At 45.1% G+C, this 19,357-nt stretch overlaps 1 protein-coding gene across 1 annotated transcript in view; it reads right to left on the bottom strand.

The window, feature by feature from the left end:
* EPB41L4B (erythrocyte membrane protein band 4.1 like 4B) overlaps positions 1–19,357 on the bottom strand; it is a 1,243,532-nt gene that overhangs the window by 441,572 nt on the left and 782,603 nt on the right. The window contains exon 18 of the mRNA XM_077269578.1: positions 4,075–4,203. Within this exon, the coding sequence (XP_077125693.1) occupies positions 4,075–4,203 (129 nt within the window). The remainder of the gene's footprint in view (positions 1–4,074; positions 4,204–19,357) is intronic.

Below are 19,357 nucleotides of genomic sequence, written 5' to 3'. Positions count from 1 at the left end.
GCACATAAAGTGGCAAACATGCTGGGCGAGTCACTCAAATATACCGAGGCAAGTAGCTAATTACTCACCGAGTTACAAATAGCCTGAATACCGTACTATTCGTGCAAGTAATGATTGATGCCGAATGTATTCGCTTATCACTAGTTCCAATGTATAAGAAGGACAGCATTGAATTGCACAGATCAGCAACCAAGGTTATTAAGAGAATGAGTGAACTACAATACCAATACATGTTATTAAACTTGGGGTTATTCAGTTTGGAGAAACTTAATGCTTAGGGGCGATCTTATTACAATATCTATATATATAATTGTCTAAGGGGTACTTCCGCCTTTCTGTCTGCAAGTTCCGTCACAGAAATCCCGCTTCGATGATTGGTCTCGCCAGCTGCCTGTCATGGCTGCCGCGACCAATCAGCGATGGGCACAGTCTGATTAGTCCCCCCCTACTCCCCTGCAGTCAGTGCCCGGCGCCCGCATGCTCCCCTCCAGTCACCGCAGTCAGTGCCCGGCGCCCGCATGCTCCCCTCCAGTCACCGCAGTCAGTGCCCGGCGCCCAAATGCTCCCCTCCAGGCACCGCAGTCAGTGCCCGGCGCCCACATGCTCCCCTCCAGTCAGTGCCCGGCGCCCGCATGCTCCCCTCCAGTCACCGCAGTCAGTGCCCGGCGCCCGCATGCTCCCCTCCAGTCACCGCAGTCAGTGCCCGGCGCCCGCATGCTCCCCTCCTGTCACCGCTTAAAAATAATTTAAAAAAAAAAACAAACCCTGCTATACTCACCCTCCGTAGTCCGCCGAGCCGCGGGCGGCCTCCGCCATCTTCCGTTCCCAGAGATGCATTGCGAAATTACCCAGAAGATTTAGCGGTCTCGCGAGACCTCTAAGTCATCTGGGTAATTTCGCAATGCATCCTGGGAACGGAAGATGGCGGCAGCCGCGCGCTCATCGCCTGCGCCACAGCTTTGCTGGATTGGATCCCGGCAGGTGAGTATATAACTATTTTTTATTTTAATTATTTTTTTTAACAGGGATATGGTGCCCACACTGCTATATACTACGTGGGCTGTGTAATATACCGCGTGGCTGCTATATACTACCTGGCCAGTGTTAGATGCTATGTGGGCTGTGTTATGTACTGCGTGGGCTGTGCTATATATTACGTGGCCAGTGTTATATACTGCGTAAGCTGTGTAATATACTGCGTGGCTGCTATATACTACCTGGCCAGTGTTATATACTGTGTGTGCTGTGCTATATATTACGTCACCTGTGTTATATACTGCGTGGCTGCTACATACTGCGTGGGCTGTGTTATATAGTACGTGGGCTGTGTTATATACTGTTTGGGCTGTGTTATATATTGCATGGCCTGTATTAACGCATCGGGTATTCTACAATATGTATGTATGTTTGAATATAGCAGCCACATAGTATATAGCACCGGCCACATCGTATTTGTCTGCTATATACTACATGGCTCCTATATACTACGTGGCCTGTGCTATATACTATGTGGCTTCTATATACATATTCTAGAATACCCGAAGCGTTAGAATCGGGCCACCATTTAGTACAAATATATGAAGGGACAGTACAGTGATTTTTCTAATGATCTTTTCACAGCTAGGCCTGTAACTGCGACATGGGGCATCCTCTATGTTTAGAGGAAAGAAGGATTAATCACAGACATCAAATCTTTACTGTAAGGGTACCGTCACACAGTGCAATTTTGATCGCTACGACGGCACGATCCGTGACGTCGCAGCGATCGTATGATTATCGCTCCAGCGTCGTAGACTGCGGTCACACGTTGCAATCACGGCGCTGGAGCGATGCCGAAGTCCCCGGGTAACCAGGGTAAATATCGGGTAACTAAGCGCAGGGCCGCGCTTAGTAACCCGATGTTTACCGTGGTTGCCAGCGTAAAAGTAAAAAAAAACAAACCGTACATGCTCACCATGTGATGTCCGTCAGGTCCCTTGCCGTCCGCTTCCTGCTCTGACAGATCCGGCCGTACAGTGAGAGCAGAGTGCAGCGGTGACGTCACCGCTGTGATCTGCTCTCACTTTCCGGCCGGCAGACAGTCAGAGCGGGAAGCGGACGGCAAGGGACCGGACGGACATCAGATGGTGAGCATGTACGGTTTTTTTTTTTTTACTTTTACGCTGGTAACCACGGTAAACATCGGGTTACTAAGCGCGGCCCTGCGCTTAGTTACCCGATGTTTACCCTGGTTACCAGCGAACGCATCGCTGGATCGCTGTCACACACAATGATCCAGCGATGTCAGCGGGTGATCAAGCGACGAAAGAAAGTTCCAAACGATCTGCTACGACGTACGATTCTCAGCAGGATCCCTGATCGCTGCTGCGTGTGACAGACACTGCGATATCGTAACGATATCGCTAGAACGTCACGAATCGTACCGTCGTAGCGATCAAAATTGCACTGTGTGACGGTACCCTAAGAGCAGTGAGACAATGAACCACTCTGTCACAACATGCTTCCATGGTCAAATCACTAAAACAGTTCAGTGAGGTCTGGGATACCTTTCTTGAAAAATATAATATTACAGGGTATAATTCCTCAATTCGGGAGATTGAATGTTTATCCAGGGAACTAATCTCATTGCCGTAAATTGGAAATTAGCATCTGACACATGAGGTTTTTGAATTCCTTTGGATCAGTGATAGATTATGTTGACCTTGATGAACGTGTGTCTTCTTTCAATCATAAAACTATGAGAATACAATCCAAAATATTTTTTACTGTTCAGTACAGGGGTAAACAGGTAAGCAGATCTCCAGGCCAAGGTTAATGCTATCAAGTAATTATCATATATAACATTAAAGGCCTTCACTGCCTTGGTTACAATGCCATATAATGTACATATGAAAACAGTATTTGTATATATACACAATACAGACCAAAAGTTTGGACACACCTTCTCATTTAAAGATTTTTCTGTATTTTCATGATTATGAAAATTGTACATTCACACTGAAGGCATCAAAACTATGAGTTAACACATGTGGAATCATATACTTAACAAAAAAGTGTGCAACAACTGAAATTATGTCTTATATTCTAGGTTCTTCAAAGTAGCCACTTTTTGCTTTGATGACTGCTTTGCACACTCTTGATACAGGAAAGATAAATATTTTGGTACCGTGTTAGCCAGTAGATAGAAAAATATTTAGAATTGAGAGTCCTCAGTGGTTGATACCTTTTAATGGCTAACTGAAAAGATGGTAACAAATTGCAAGCTTTTGAGACTACTCAGGTCTCTTCATCAGGCACAGACTAAAGAAAATTCTGAAGAGTCACATATTTATACACAACACAGCACAGAACTGTCATTATGGGAGAGTGATAAGTGATAAACAGTTGTATCCATAAATATTGGAAAGTTCCTAGATTAGGAGTTCAATATTCAAATTGCCTCTTCTGAGAAAAAGGACTTAACTCTATAGCGCCACATGTTGGAAGTAGCGATCCTACAAGTCACAATCAAACCTTTAACGAGTCGTGCAATATGACTTGGGATAAAAGCCAAATCAGTATCTCAATTCGCAGACACGGTGTTTTGGCCTGTTGGCCCTCGTCAGTGCAAAGCATGAGAACTGATTTGGCTAGATTAAGAGTGAATGTTTTGTTGTCCTCTGATTGGGGTCTCGTTCTGTTATGAAGACCCCACATGGTCTGAAGTGCAAATTCCTTAATTGATGTAAAAAAGACATAAATCCATGCGACACATTCATTCCTGCATTAAGTGTCAAAGGTCGTCATAACTTATGATGACCTTTGACACACTTAGTGCAGGAATGAATGTGTCGCATGGATTTATGTCTTTTTACATCAATAACGTGCTATTTCTGCTGGCGTGTCTCCTGTGAGTTCTGAAACTGACAATTTTTGGCTTTTTGTCCTTATAATAGCGCAGAAATATAGAAATAATTGCACAGATGTGAACAAAGCCTAAGACAAAACAAATGAGACAGTAATAATAATTCTGCTATCTCGACTACAGCACACTTATTAGAAGAAAAGGAAGAAGGAGTGATGCTGCCTACACACCTGAGGTCCCACTCTGAAGGCGACTTCCATCTGGGCTTTGATTATATTGCACTTCATGTGTTCAGAAGCAGATGAAGGTGGAGATAATGAAGAGTGAAGAGGCTTTTCATGTAATTTATTTTCTTCATCCTGTATTTAAAAAGGTGTAGTGAATGTGCATTACATAAAGACTTCAATGTTACATTACATAATTGAGATGTTCTTGAACATATCTACTTTATCTTTGTTTAATTTATCACAGCTAAAAGCACATTTCAGACATCAACACTATATATTACTTAACAATACCAAGTGTATACGGCAGTTAGTAGCAGTGCACACTGTGATAATATGTATGGGCAAATTATATTTTATTCCATTCACATATGAGAACTCTTTATTGTTATGGCACAAAGCCCTTTATATACATGCACCATATTATTAAATTAATCATGAATATCAAATTCTTATGAGAATGTGGATGTATATTGTTGTAAATCATGTATAATTGATATCACATTTTACATTAATGCTTTATATGTAATACTTCACTAATAAAGAATTTGTTAATTGAATGTAATGAAATGCTGCTATATATGCTTCATGCTGTCACTTATTCACAGCTTGATAATGGTTGGTCACAGCCGACATGTTTTCACACTGTATGGGCTAATAAAGTCCGCTTTTTCACAAAGGAATTTTTATGGAGTGCTGCCTGCTTTTTATTAGCATGTCAAATCTTGTTACCAAAAAAATCTTTGGATGCTTTTGGGAAGATATATTGTTTCCATCAACACCTTAAAGGGAACCTGTCACCCCGTTTTTTCGGTATGAGATAAAAATACTGTTAAATAGGGCCTGAGCTGAGCATTACAATAGTGTAGTTTGTGTACCCCGATTCCCCACCTATGCTGCCAAAATACGTTACCGAAGTAGTCGTTTTCGCCTGTCAATCAGGCTGGTCAGGTCAAAAGGGTGTGGTGTCCTCCCCCAGATCTTGCGTAGTTTTCCGTTGGTGGCGTAGTGGTGTGCGCATGTCCAAGGTCCAGAATCCTCTGCCAGGGGATTTCAAAGAGCGCGGTGTCCGTTATTGCATTGGTGATCGGTGGGCGCGGCCATCTTCCTTTGGCCGCGCGTGCGCAGAAGCGGCGCTGTGCTGGCCGCGACGCTCTGCTGGCCGCGGCTTCAGGAAAATGGCCGCCGCGATATCCATCTGCGCACGCGCGGCATCCCGCGGCCATTTTCCTGAAGCCGCGGCCAGCAGAGCGTCGCGGCCAGCACAGCGCCGCTTCTGCGCACGCGCGGCCAAAGGAAGATGGCCGCGCCCACCGATCACCAATGCAATAACGGACACCGCGCTCTTTGAAATCCCCTGGCAGAGGATTCTGGACCTTGGACATGCGCACACCACTACGCCACCAACGGAAAACTACGCAAGATCTGGGGGAGGACACCACACCCTTTTGACCTGACCAGCCTGATTGACAGGCGAAAACGACTACTTCGGTAACGTATTTTGGCAGCATAGGTGGGGAATCGGGGTACACAAACTACACTATTGTAATGCTCAGCTCAGGCCCTATTTAACAGTATTTTTATCTCATACCGAAAAAACGGGGTGACAGGTGCCCTTTAATTGCTGCTCAGTAGGAGTAGTATACTGTCTGGAGTGCACATGCAGGTTAAGATACGTATGTAAAACAACCGGAGACTTGAAAACTCCTATAAGGGAACATATCAGGTATATAGTCAGTTTTGATAGAGATGAACAGACCAGTCATGAACAGAAAAAAGTATTCAACCCCACTCCTAATGTTAACTGTTTAAAAAACAAACATGGGTTATGCTGGAAAGAACTCCAGGGATGGGCAATCTGCCAGATCAAATTGGATATCAGAGGAGGAGGCCTAGACTCAATACTCTTAAAGAAGGAAAGTGAGTGAATATTTAGGCTCAGTACAGTTAACCCCCACGGATTGAATGAGAATTTCAATTTTGGCAGTTTCCTGTGACTAAAGTTCATAACAACATAATGATATATATGACTTAGTCTATAACGATGAGGGAAAATAAGTTTATATGTAAAACTGTGTTCTGTATAAATATATTCACATTAATATCAATCCGTATATCGAAGAACGCCTCATGCATATTCAATCTCAGGGACAGGGCCGGCCTTTGCCCTGTGCGACCTGTGCGGCCGCACAGGGCGCCAAGGCTCGTTAGCATACAAGGGGCGCATTTATTGAGCTCAGCAGATTAATGTCACATTACATCAAAATCAGGGGTGGGATTCAGCCGGTACGACCCGGTACGGGGCAGCCGTTTTCTAAAATTTCCATCTGCCAGCGTTCCGGTTACCACGCCCCCGGTCATCGGGCCCCCCCTGGCAGTGGCGTAGGAAGGGGGCGGCACAATGCGGGGGGCGGCACAATGCGGGGGGGCGGGTCGCCGGCGGCGCAGAATTTACCTGGCTGTTCGCTTCTCGGCTTCAGAAAAATGGCCGCCGCGATCTCCATCTGCGCATGCGCGGCATCCCGCGGCCATTTTCCTGAAGCCCCGGGCAGCAGAGCACTCCACATGCGCACGCGCGGCCTCAGGAAGATGGCCGCCCCCACCGATAAGCAGATAGAGCAGGATCGCGGTCAGGTAAGAAGAACTTGTTTGTTTTTTTTAATTATTATTGAGAGCGGCGATCGGGAGGGGGGGGGGCAGGGCAGAAAGCTGGACACAGGGAGGCAGAACGCTGGACACTGGGGCAGAAAGCTGGACACTGGGGCAGAAAGCTGGACACTGGGGCAGGAAGCTGAACACTGGGGCAGAAAGCTGGAGACGGGGCAGAAAGCTGGACACAGGGGGGGCAGAGCGCTGGACACTGGGGCAGAACGCTGGACACTGGGGCAGAACGCTGGACACTGGGGCAGAACGCTGGACACTGGGGCAGAGCGCTGGACACTGGGGCAGAGCGCTGGACACTGGGGCAGAACGCTGGACACAGGGGCAGAACGCTGGACACTGGGGCAGAACGCTGGACACTGGGGCAGAGCGCTGGACACTGGGGCAGAGCGCTGGACACTGGGGCAGAGCGCTGGACACTGGGGCAGAACGCTGGACACTGGGGCAGAACGCTGGACACTGGGGCAGAACGCTGGACACTGGGGCAGAACGCTGGACACGGGGGCAGAACGCTGGACACGGGGGCAGAACGCTGGACACTGGGGCAGAAAGCTGGACACTGGGGCAGAAAGCTGGACACTGGGGCAGAAAGCTGGACACTGGGGCAGAAAGCTGGACACTGGGGCAGAAAGCTGGACACTGGGGCAGAAAGCTGGACACTGGGGCAGAAAGCTGGACACGGGGGCAGAACGCTGGACACTGATGCAGAACGCTGGACACTGGGGCAGAAAGCTGGACACGGGGGCAGAAAGCTGGACACGGGGGCAGAACGCTGGACACGGGGGCAGAAAGCTGGACACTGGGGCAGAAAGCTGGACACGGGGGCAGAAAGCTGGACACTGGGGCAGAAAGCTGGACACTGGGGCAGAAAGCTGGACACTGGGGCAGAAAGCTGGACACTGGGGCAGAAAGCTGGACACGGGGGCAGAAAGCTGGACACTGGGGCAGAACGCTGGACACTGGGGCAGAACGCTGGACACGGGGGCAGAACGCTGGACACGGGGGCAGAACGCTGGACACTGGGGCAGAAAGCTGGACACTGGGGCAGAAAGCTGGACACTGGGGCAGAAAGCTGGACACTGGGGCAGAAAGCTGGACACTGGGGCAGAAAGCTGGACACTGGGGCAGAAAGCTGGACACTGGGGCAGAAAGCTGGACACTGGGGCAGAAAGCTGGACACGGGGGCAGAACGCTGGACACTGATGCAGAACGCTGGACACTGGGGCAGAAAGCTGGACACGGGGGCAGAAAGCTGGACACGGGGGCAGAACGCTGGACACGGGGGCAGAAAGCTGGACACTGGGGCAGAAAGCTGGACACGGGGGCAGAAAGCTGGACACTGGGGCAGAAAGCTGGACACTGGGGCAGAAAGCTGGACACTGGGGCAGAAAGCTGGACACTGGGGCAGAAAGCTGGACACGGGGGCAGAAAGCTGGACACTGGGGCAGAAAGCTGGACACTGGGGCAGAAAGCTGGACACTGGGGCAGAAAGCTGGACACTGGGGCAGAAAGCTGGACACAGGGGCAGAAAGCTGGACACAGGGGCAGAACGCTGGACACAGGGGCAGAACGCTGGACATTGGGGCAGAACGCTGGACACTGATGCAGAAAGCTGGACACTGGGGCAGAAAGCTGGACACTGGGGCAGAACGCTGGACACTGGGGCAGAAAGCTGGACACTGGGGCAGAAAGCTGGACACTGGGGCAGAAAGCTGGACACAGGGGGCAGAAAGCTGGACACAGGGGCAGAAAGCTGGACACTGGTGCAGAATGCTGGACACTGGTGCAGAATGCTGGACACTGGTGCAGAATGCTGGACACGGGCAGAATGCTTGACACAGGGGCAGAATGGAGACACGGGGCAGGATGACAGACATGGCGTCATGACTGGAGACACTGGAGGCAGGATTGGAGACAGATGGGGCAGGATGGATACGATGGAGACAGATGGGGCAGGATGGGAAGATCATATGGGGCAGGATAGATACTCATTAGGGCAGGATGGGAGAATATATGGCTGACGCCAGGAATGAGACACACGGGGGCCAGGATGGCGAATATTATTACCATAGGGGCTAATTAAGGGATATTATTACTGCAGTGACGTATTTATTTTATTTTTTGAGTATACTGTTTTAAATGGAGGGGCGGTCCTATTACTGTGTAGAGTGACACTATGTCGCCTTCTTCATGTGGTGTAATGTAGAAGTTGGGAAAATTAAGTAATGTGTTCTGCAAGTGGAACTCGAGATAACTGTGTTATTTCCTGCAGAGACGAGTCCTGGCTGGATGAAGTGATGGCGGTCTGTGCGGGATGAAAGATGAAGGACTTCACCTAGAGATGTCACTGGTGAGTCAGTGTGTTACCTATACACTGACACTATACACTGTATACTATATACTGAGGTCCTGTGTATGTCACCGGTGATCACTGTATTACCTATACACAGACGCTGCATACTAAGTACAGATCTCCTGTGTATAATGGCACTTATGGTGATAGTATTGTGGTTTTTTTTATTATTGATCAGTATTGTAGTATTCAGTCACTATGTGGTGGTAATATGTGGTCTGGTCATGATGTTGTGGTATTCGTTCCTTGTATTTGATATTATTCGATCACTGTGGTGGTAATATGTCATCTGGTCATGGTGTGGCGGTGTTTGGCCTTGCAGGCCGCCGCTCTGCACTCTGATTGGCTGTCAGCCCATATGGCTTTGGACCAAGCGTCATTTTTTCCTTTTGGTCCGCTTTAAAGCACTTTATAATTCCCGTTATTGCAATATTAGTGTTTCTTCAAGTGTTTTGCAGGGAAACACAAGTTTTCTAAGTAAACGTGTTGTTGTGAATATTAAAGAGTTATTGTTTTCTTTCAAAGTTTGGAGGGGGGGGGCGCCGTCCTGCAGTCTCGCACAGGGCGCCTTTTGGGCTAAGTCCGGCCCTGCTCAGGGATTTTAACATCGGATATGCAGATATCATGTAATATGGTTTCTGGCTTCCTTATGGTATACTAAGCCATACTTATCCCATTAGGATAAGGGATAATGTTCTGATGCACAATCAAGGATGTAGGGTACACCAGTTTGGATACCGCGTGGGAAATTTCGACAGATTAACTCCCTCTTTAGAAGTTTGGTATGGGGGAGGCAAAATCCATGTATCAGACTGGAGACGCTTCAGCGACCCAAGGAGGATGGTGGTTTGGCTTTGCCCAACCCTGAAGTATATTTTCCTGCACAGCAGAGTCAGCATTTGAAGGGCTGGGCGCATGAGGCGTCGTCCAGTGCGGTACAGCATTTGATGGAAATGGTGACAAACCGATGTCCAGTAATACAGTGTCTGGAGGATGGTTCTCTGGGGGCATTGGGGAAATTGTATCCAACTATATTTTTGATAAGAAAATTGTGGAGCAGATTGAAACAAGTTCGGGGGGTTACGGGTCTAACTAGATTCTCGACGATATGGTTTAATAAGAACTTACCGAAGTTTGTAGCATTGGGGGTACTACCAGAGTGGCAGGCCAAGGGAATTCATTACGTGAATCAGATAATTGAACAGTGAGTGCTGAAATCCTTTTCCCAATTGCAAGTGGAGTTTGGACTCAGGTCCTCGGGGGAATACCAATATGCACAGATGAGGCACGCATTTGGAGCTCAAAACAGGGGGTGAAGGTATTAGAATACAAGAAGATATAGTGTTGGAATATGTGTGTGGTGAAGGGACTACGAGGAGAGTTATTTCCACCCTATATAAAGACTTATTACATACATACCTGTTAGGATTTCCGATAAAGGCGAGAGCTAAGTGGGAGAGGGACCTGGGCCCAATGGAGAATGAAACCTGGGAGTCGGTGCTGGAGTGGGTTCCACAAGTGTCATTAAGTGAACCGTATAGGCTGTCGCAGCTTTATATCATACACAGAGTCTACAAATCTCCGGAAGTATTGTATAAAGCGGGTTTGCATGCTGATTCTGAGTGTCCGAGGTGTAGGACTATGAATGCTGGAATATATCATATGATGTGGACGTGTCCGAGACTGGCCGCTTTTTGGCTGGTGGTTTTGAGTCATGTGGAAGGAGCGTATAGATGCACGGTACCAAGGGATCCGATGGTGTGCTTACTGGGGTATGTAGATGAGATTGGAGTGGATAACACCTGGAAGATAACAATTGCCAGACTATTATATATGGCCCGAAAGGTGATAGCACGAAACTGGATTAAGGAGGAATCGCCCAAGAGGAGAGAATTCCTTCAATATGTAAAGTAGGGTCTGAAATTGGAAAAAGGGGTTTACAAGAAACGAGGGAAAATAGAAATGTTTGATAAAATGTGGTCTCCGTGGCTTGAATTGAGATGAGAGCAGGTAAAAGGGGTGGGAAGGTTAAGGGCCTGTGTTCGGTGAAAACTGAATGTTGAATATGCGGTCTTAAGTGGATTAAATGGGTTAAAGATTCACTAAGTATTATTGATAGAGGCGATACTAAAAGAGATGAGCTGTCTTTTGGGGGTGGGGTGGGACTTGTTGGGAATGGTGGGGCTTTTAAAATTGAGAAAACTTTGTATGGAACATGAGAAAATAATATGTAAAATGTAATGTTATTCTTAATAAAAATCTATTTAAATTAAAAAAAAGGATGTAGGGTACAAACACTTTATTGCTGGTAGGCTATACATTATGGGAATAAGTTTCACCATGAATGTTAAAAATATGATGTCATATGATCAATATGGTTATATATAGATATATACAGTGCCTAAAGTGCAAAAGTATTCGGCCTCCTGGAACTTTTCAACCTTTTCCCACATATCATGCTTCAAACATAAAGATACCAAATGTAAAATTTTGGTGAAGAATCAACAACAAGTGGAACACAATTGTGAAGTTGAATGAAATTTATTGGTTATTTTAAATTTTTGTGGAAATTGAAAAACTAAAAAGTGGGGCGTGCAATATTATTCTGAACCTTTAACTTAATACTTTGTTGCGCCACCTTTTGCTGCAATTACAGCAGCAAGTCGCTTGGGGTATGTCTCTATCAGTTTTGTACATCGAGAGACTGAAATTCTTGCCCATTCTTCCTTGGCAAACAGCTCGAGCTCAGTGAGGTTTGATGGACTTTGCGAACAGCAGTTTTCAGCTCTTTCCACAGATTCTCATTTGGATTGAGGTCTGGACTTTGACTTGGCCATTCTAACACCTGGATACATTTATTTGTGAACCATTCCATTGTAGATTTTGCTTTATGATTGGGATCATTGACTTGTTGGAAGACAAATCTCTGTCCTAGCCTCAGGTCTTTTGCAGACTCCAACAGGTTTTCTTCAAGAATGGTCCTGTATTTGGCTCCATCCATCTTCCCATGAATTTGAACCATCTTCCCTGTCCCTGCTGAAGAAAAGCAGGCCCAAACCATGGTGCTGCCACCACCATGTTTGACAGTGGGGATGGTGTGTTCAGGGTGATGAGCTGTGTTGCCTTTACACCAAACATATCATTTGGCATTGTTGCCAAAAAGTTTGATTTTGGTTTCATTTGACCAGAGCACCTTCTTCCACATGTTTGGTGTGTCTCCCAGATGGCTTTTTGCAAACTTTAAACAACATTTTTTATGGATATCTTTGAGAAATGGCTTTCTTCTTGCCACTCTTCCATAAAGGCCAGATTTGTGCAGTGTATGACTGATTGTTGTCCTATGGACAGGCTGTCCCACCTCAACTGTAGATCTCTGCAGTTCATCCAGAGTGATCATGAGCCTCTTGGCTGCATCTCTGATCAGTCTTCTCCTTGTTTGAGATGAAAGTTTAGAGGGACGGCCAGGTCTTGGTAGATTTGCAGTGGTATGATTCTCCTTCCATTTCAATATGATCGCTTGCACAGTGCTCCTTGGGATGTTTAAAGTTTTGAAAATCATTTTGTATCCAAATCCAGCTTTAAACTTCTCCACAACAGTATCACGGACCTGCCTGTTGTGTTCCTTGGTCTTCATGATGCTCTCTGTGCTTCAAACAGAACCCTGAGACTATCACCGAGCAGGTGCATATATACGGAGACATGATTACACACAGGTGGATTATATTTATCATCATTAGCATTTAGTGAACCTAGCAAAAAAGCCAAACAAAAAACAAGTGTGGGACTGCACTTTTTTTGCAATTTCATCGCACTTGGAATTTTTTTCCCGTTTTCCAGTACACGGCATGCTAAAAGCAATGATGTCGTTCAAAAGTACAACTCATCCCGCAAAAAATAAGCCCTCACATGGCCATATTGACGGACAAATAAAAAAGTTATGGCTCTGGGAAGGAGGGGAGCGAAAAACGAACACGGAAAAACGGAAAATCCCAAGGTCAAGGTCCCATAGTCTAACAGATTGCCGCCCTATTGATAGTATATGTATGATCATAGGCTTGTATGACACTCTGATCAGTAACAACACGTGGAATCAGAGTTGTGTACTGTGTATGTACCAGCAGCAATGACACGCGTCCACTTATACTGGCCACATACTGTAGATGTAGTCGCAGCTCATGGCAGAGTGTGGCATGGTGCAGACAGCAGAGATGTAATAACTGACAGTCAGTGTGAATATACGGCAGTACCAACCAGCAGCTCCTGATTCACACAAGAACGCTCGTTATACTTATACTAGCGTGACTGATGTAAAAAGACCACGCTTGTGCCTATTAAATACATGCACTCACCTATGCCAGCAGTGCATAGGTGGATGCAGTTACGCTGTGGGAGTTAACCCTGCTGTTTTGTTCGCATTTACTATACACTTGTAGTGTTCCGGGTCACTATGACCCGGCTTATCTTAAACCTTGATTTTAGACACTCTAACTCCATTTTTTTTATACTTTTTGCTTACTAGACTGTTTGTGAACATGTTTGGTAGTAAAAAAAAGAAAAATTAACTAGAAATCTTTTTTTTTTTTTTTTAATTCTGAAAAAACAGATCAATGAGCAAAACGAAAATAGAAAAATACACATATTTTTGTAAAAAAAAAAAATCAAAACAATCAAATCAAACATTTTGAAAACTTCTGAAAACAAGCAGATAAGCCAGGAAGACAGACTTACTTAGCCAAAAAAAATTATTTGCAAGACTTTACAGCTCAGATTTACAAAAAAAAAACCGTCTTAGACAGCGCGTTCTGAGCAGTCCGTTCTGCGTATAGTATACACGTGTAGTGCACACCTAGTGATCTCTCCGGATGCACTCTACATTTTAGAATAGACTGCGCACCAAAAATAATCAATATAAAGCCATTTTTATGGTGCGCAGATCTCAATGCATACCCCCGGTAGAGCGCGTGTACGACCCCATTGAAATAATTTAGGAAAAAAATCAATTGATATACAATAGTAGATGCAATAAATAGACCCAACTGAGGTTATAACTCCTTTATTTCACTGAAAATATGGTCTCACAGCTGGAAAAAACGATGTTGGGTCACTATGACCCGAACACAACAAGTGTAACTTTTTGCGTGTAGCAAAAAGTAAACGGAAAAAAAAAAAAAAAATACTCATAGGTAGGTCCCCCCAAATGAGGAAAAGTCAAGGAGTCTCAAGTTTTATAAACTTACAGAAAAAAATCTACAGGGCCGCAAAAAGTCTGTTCGGGTCACTATGACCCGAACAGAACAGCAGGGTTAAAGGGAACCAGTTCAGCAGGAAAGTGCACAGTAACCTACACACAGTGTCAGGTCAGCGCCATCATACTGATTACAAAGATACCTTGGTTGATAAAATCCGTCTTGTGGTTGTTCTTAAATCTTTATTTTTAGTTTGTAGTTAATGAGATTCTCGTGCCCTAAGGCGGGGTTGGTGTATGTGGTGTTCTGATTAGATATTCATAATGCAGACTACTGACTGTTGTTACTGATCCCTCACTGACCTGCCCCCTTATCTATTATATAATTGTCTAAGGGTCACTTCCGTTTTTCTGTCTGTCTGTCTTTCTGTCTGTCTGTCACGGATATTCATTGGTCGTGGCCTCTGTCTGTCATGGAATCCAAGTCGCCGATTGGTCTCGCCAGTTGCCTGTCATGGCTGCCGCGACCAATCAGCGACGGCCACAGTCCGATTAGTCCCTCCCTACTCCCCTGCAGTCAGTGCCCGGGGCCCGCTCCATACTCCCCGCAGTCACCGCTCACACAGGGTTAATGCCAGCGGTAACAGACCGCGTTATGCCACGGGTAACTCACTCCGTTACCGCCGCTATTAATCCTGTGTGACCAAGTTTTTACTATTGATGCTGCCTATGCAGCATCAATAGTAAAAACATCTAATGTTAAAAATAATAAAAAAAATAAAAAATCATTATATACTCACCTTCCGCCGGCAGGTTTCGGTGGCAAGGATGGTATGCACGAAGGACCTGCCATGACGTCATGGTCATGTGACTGCGACGTCATCACAGGCCCTGCGCGAGAAGGACCTGCCATGACGTCACGTTCATGTGACCGTGACATCATAGCAGGTCCTTCTCGCACAGGCGCGAAGAAGCTGTGGTACCATGGGACAGGCAGGGACAGCGTCAGGAGCGCCAGGAGCAAGTGAGTATTTCATATTCACCTTTCCGCGTTCCATCCGCCGGGTGCCGCTCCGTCTTCCCGTCCTCTTGCAGTGACTGTGCAGGTCAGAGGGCGCGATGACGTATTAGTGTGTGCACCGCCCTCTGCCTGAACAGTCAGTGCGGAGAGACGAGACGCTGAGGAGCAGCGACAAGAGGTGAGTATGTGACTTTTTTTCTAATTGCAGCAGCAGCAGCATTACATGTGGCACAATGCTGTATGGAGCGTCTATGGGGCCATAAAGAATTGTATGGAGCATTACACTATGTTCCAAATTATTATGCAAATTACATTTTTCTCAGATTTTCCTAAAAGGTCGGGGCAAATGACAGTCAGTCTAATAAAAGTCATCACCCGTTAGATTATACATTGAATTTTATTGAGAAACCTCCCAATGATAACAGTATAATCTCCAAAATGAATAAAAACTCAAAATGCACTGTTCCAAATTATTATGCACAGTAGAATTTCTAAACATTTGATATGTTTTAAAGAACTGAAAATGCTCAATTGTGGAATTTGCAGCATTAGGAGGTCACATTCACTGAACAAAAAAGCTATTTAACTCCAAAACATCCTAACAGGCCAAGTTATATGTTAACATAGGAACCTTTCTTTGATATCACCTTCACAATTCTTGGATCCATTAAACTTGTGAATTTTTGGAGAGTTTCTGCTTGTATTTCTTTGCATGAAGTCAGAATTACCTCCCAGTGCTGCTGTTTTGGTGTCAACTGCCTCCCACCCTCATAGATCTTTTGCTTGATGATACTCCAAAGGTTCTCTATAGGGTTGAGGTCAGGGGAAGATGGTGGCCACACCATGAGTTTATCTCCTTTTATGCCCATAGCAGCCAATGACTCAGAGGTTTTCTTTGCAGCTTCAGATGGTGCGTTGTCATGCATGAAGAAGATTTTGCTCCTGAAGGCACGTTTCTCCTTTTTATACCATGGAAGAAAGTTGTCAGTCAGAATCTTTATGTACTTTGCAGAGGTCAATTTCACACCTTTAGGAACCTTAAAGGGCCCTACCAGCTGTTTCCCCATGATTCCGGCCCAAAACATGACTCCTCCACTCCTTGCTGACGTCGCAGCCTTGTTGGGACATGGTGGCCATCCACTACTCCATCCATCTGGACCATCCACAGTTGCTCGACACTCATCAGTAAACAAGACTGTTGGAAAATTAGTCTTCATGTATTTCTGGGCCCACTACAACCGTTTCTGCTTGTGAAAACTGTTTAGCGGTGGCCGAATAGTAGGTTTATGCACCACAGCAAGTCTTTGAAGGATCCTACACCTTGAAGTTCGAGGGACTCCAGAGGCACCAGCAGCTTCAAATATCTGTTTGCTGGTTTGTAATGGCTTTTTAACAGCTGCTCTCTTAATCCGATCAACTTGACTGGCAAAAACCTTCCTCATTCTGCCTTTATCAGCACAAACACGTCTGTGCTCAGATTCAGCCACAAATCTCTTCAGAGTATGATGATCACACTTAAGTTTTCGGGAAAAATCTATTGTTTTCATCCCTTCACCAAGGCATTGCACTATTTGATGCTTTTCAGGAAGAGAGAGATCCTTTTTATTTCCGATATTGCTTGAAACCTGTGACCTGCTTAATAATGTGGAACATCACTTTTAAGTAGTTTTCCTTTAATTAGAATCACCTGGAAAACTAATTATCACATGTGTTTCAGATTGATTTCAGTGATCCATTGAGCCCTGAGACACAATACCATCCATGAGTTTAATTGAAAAACAAAACAATTAAATCTTTACGACACTGAAATCCAATTTGCATAATAATTTGGAACACAGTGTATATGGAGCATCTATGGGGCCATAACTGCATGGAGCATTATATGGGGCATCTATGGGGCCATAACTGCATGGAGCATTATTTGGGACATCTATGGGGCCATAACTGCATGGAGCATTATATGGGGCATCTATGGGGCCATAACTGCATGGAGCATTATATGGGGCATCTATGGGGCCATAACTGCATGGAGCATTATATGGGGCCATAACTGCATGGAGCATTATACTACGTGACTGGGCAAAATACTACGTGACTGGGCAATATACTACGTGACTGGGCAATATACTACGTGGACATGCATATTCTAGAATACCCAATGCGTTAGAATCAGGCCACCATCTAGTTACCATAATAAATACCTAACAAACTGAAGAAAGAGATAAAAAATGCTTCTGCAGGCAGGTGCCAACTGTGGCACCTGCTCTGCAGCATTATCGCATGTTTATTGTGGCAATAATACAGTTTGTTAGGTATTCATTATGCAAACTAGGGGGGAGGTCACTGAGGGATCAGCGACCTATCAGCAGTCCGCATTATGAATATCTAATCAGAGCACCACTTACACCAACCCCGCCTTAGGGCACGAGAACCTCATTAACTACAAATTGAAAATAAAGATTAAAGAACGACCATAGGATGGATTTCATCAACCAAGGTGTCATTTTAACCCCTTCATGACCCAGCCTATTTTGGCCTTAATGACCTTGCCGTTTTTTGCAATTCTGACCAGTGTCCCTTTATGAGGTAATAACTCAGGAACGCTTCAACGGATCCTAGCGATTCTGAGACTGTTTTTTCGTGACATATTGGGCTTCATGTTAGTGGTAAATTTAGGTCGATAATTTTTTAGTTTATTTGTGAAAAAAACGGAAATTTGGCGAAAATTTTGAAAATTTCGCAATTTTCACATTTTTAATTTTTATTCTGTTAAACCAGAGAGTTATGTGACACAAAATAGTTAATAAATAACATTTTCCACATGTCTACTTTACATCAGCACAATTTTGGAAACAAATTTTTTTTTTCCTAGGAAGTTATAAGGGTTAAAATTTGACCAGTGATTTCTCATTTTTACAACAAAATTTACAAAACCATTTTTTTTAGGGACCACCTCACATTTGAAGTCAGTTTGAGGGTTCTATATGGCTGAAAATACCCAAAAGTGACACCATTCTAAAAACTGCACCCCTCAAGGTGCTCAAAACCACATTCAAGAAGTTTATTAACCCTTCAGGTGTTTCACAGCAGCAGAAGCAACATGGAAGGAAAAAATGAACATTTAACTTTTTAGTCACAAAAATGATCTTTTAGCAACAATTTTTTTATTTTCCCAAGGGTAAAAGGAGAAACTGGACCACGAACGATGTTGTCCAATTTATCCTGAGTACGCTGATACCTCATATGTGGGGGTAAACCACTGTTTGGGCATACGGCAGGGCTTGGAAGGAAAGGAGCGCCATTTGACTTTTTGAATGAAAAATTGGCTCCAATCTTTAGCGGACACCATGTCGCGTTTGGAGAGCCCCCGTGTGCCTAAACATTGGAGCTCCCCCACAAGTGACCCCATTTTGGAAACTAGACCCCCCAAGGAACTTATCTAGAAGCATAGTGAGCACTTTAAACCCCCAGGTGCTTCACAAATTGATCCGTAAAAATGAAACAGTACTTTTTTTTCACAAAAAAATTATTTTAGCCTCAATTTTTTCATTTTCACATGGGCAACAGGATAAAATGGATCCTAAAATTTGTTGGACAATTTCTCCTGAGTACACTGATACCTCACATGTGGGGGTAAACCACTGTTTGGGCACATGGTAAGGCTCGGAAGGGAAGGAGCGCCATTTGACTTTTTGAATGAAAAATTATCTCCATCGCTAGCGGACTGTTGTGAATTTGCTTTTTGCTCCCTCTAGTGGTTACTAGTTTTTTGACTCTGGTTTTTCTGTCATTCCTTTTATCCGCACCTGGGTCGTTAGTTAGGGGTGTTGCTATATAAGCTCCCTAGACCTTCAGTTCAATGCCTGGCAACGTAGTTATCAGAGCTAGTCTGCTGTGCTCTTGTCTACTGATCCTGGTTCCAGTTATATCAGCTAAGTCTGCCTTTTGCTTTTTGCTATTTGTTTTGGTTTTGTATTTTTGTCCAGCTTGTTCCAAATCTATATCCTGACCTTTGCTGGAAGCTCTAGGGGGCTGGTGTTCTCCCCCCGGACCGTTAGACGGTTCGGGG

The sequence above is a fragment of the Ranitomeya variabilis genome, chromosome 6, assembly GCF_051348905.1.
Source record: "Ranitomeya variabilis isolate aRanVar5 chromosome 6, aRanVar5.hap1, whole genome shotgun sequence".
In the NCBI taxonomy this organism is placed as follows: Eukaryota; Metazoa; Chordata; class Amphibia; order Anura; family Dendrobatidae; genus Ranitomeya; species Ranitomeya variabilis.
Note: the sequence above shows the minus strand (reverse complement) of the source record. Positions and strands in the feature narration are given on the sequence as shown.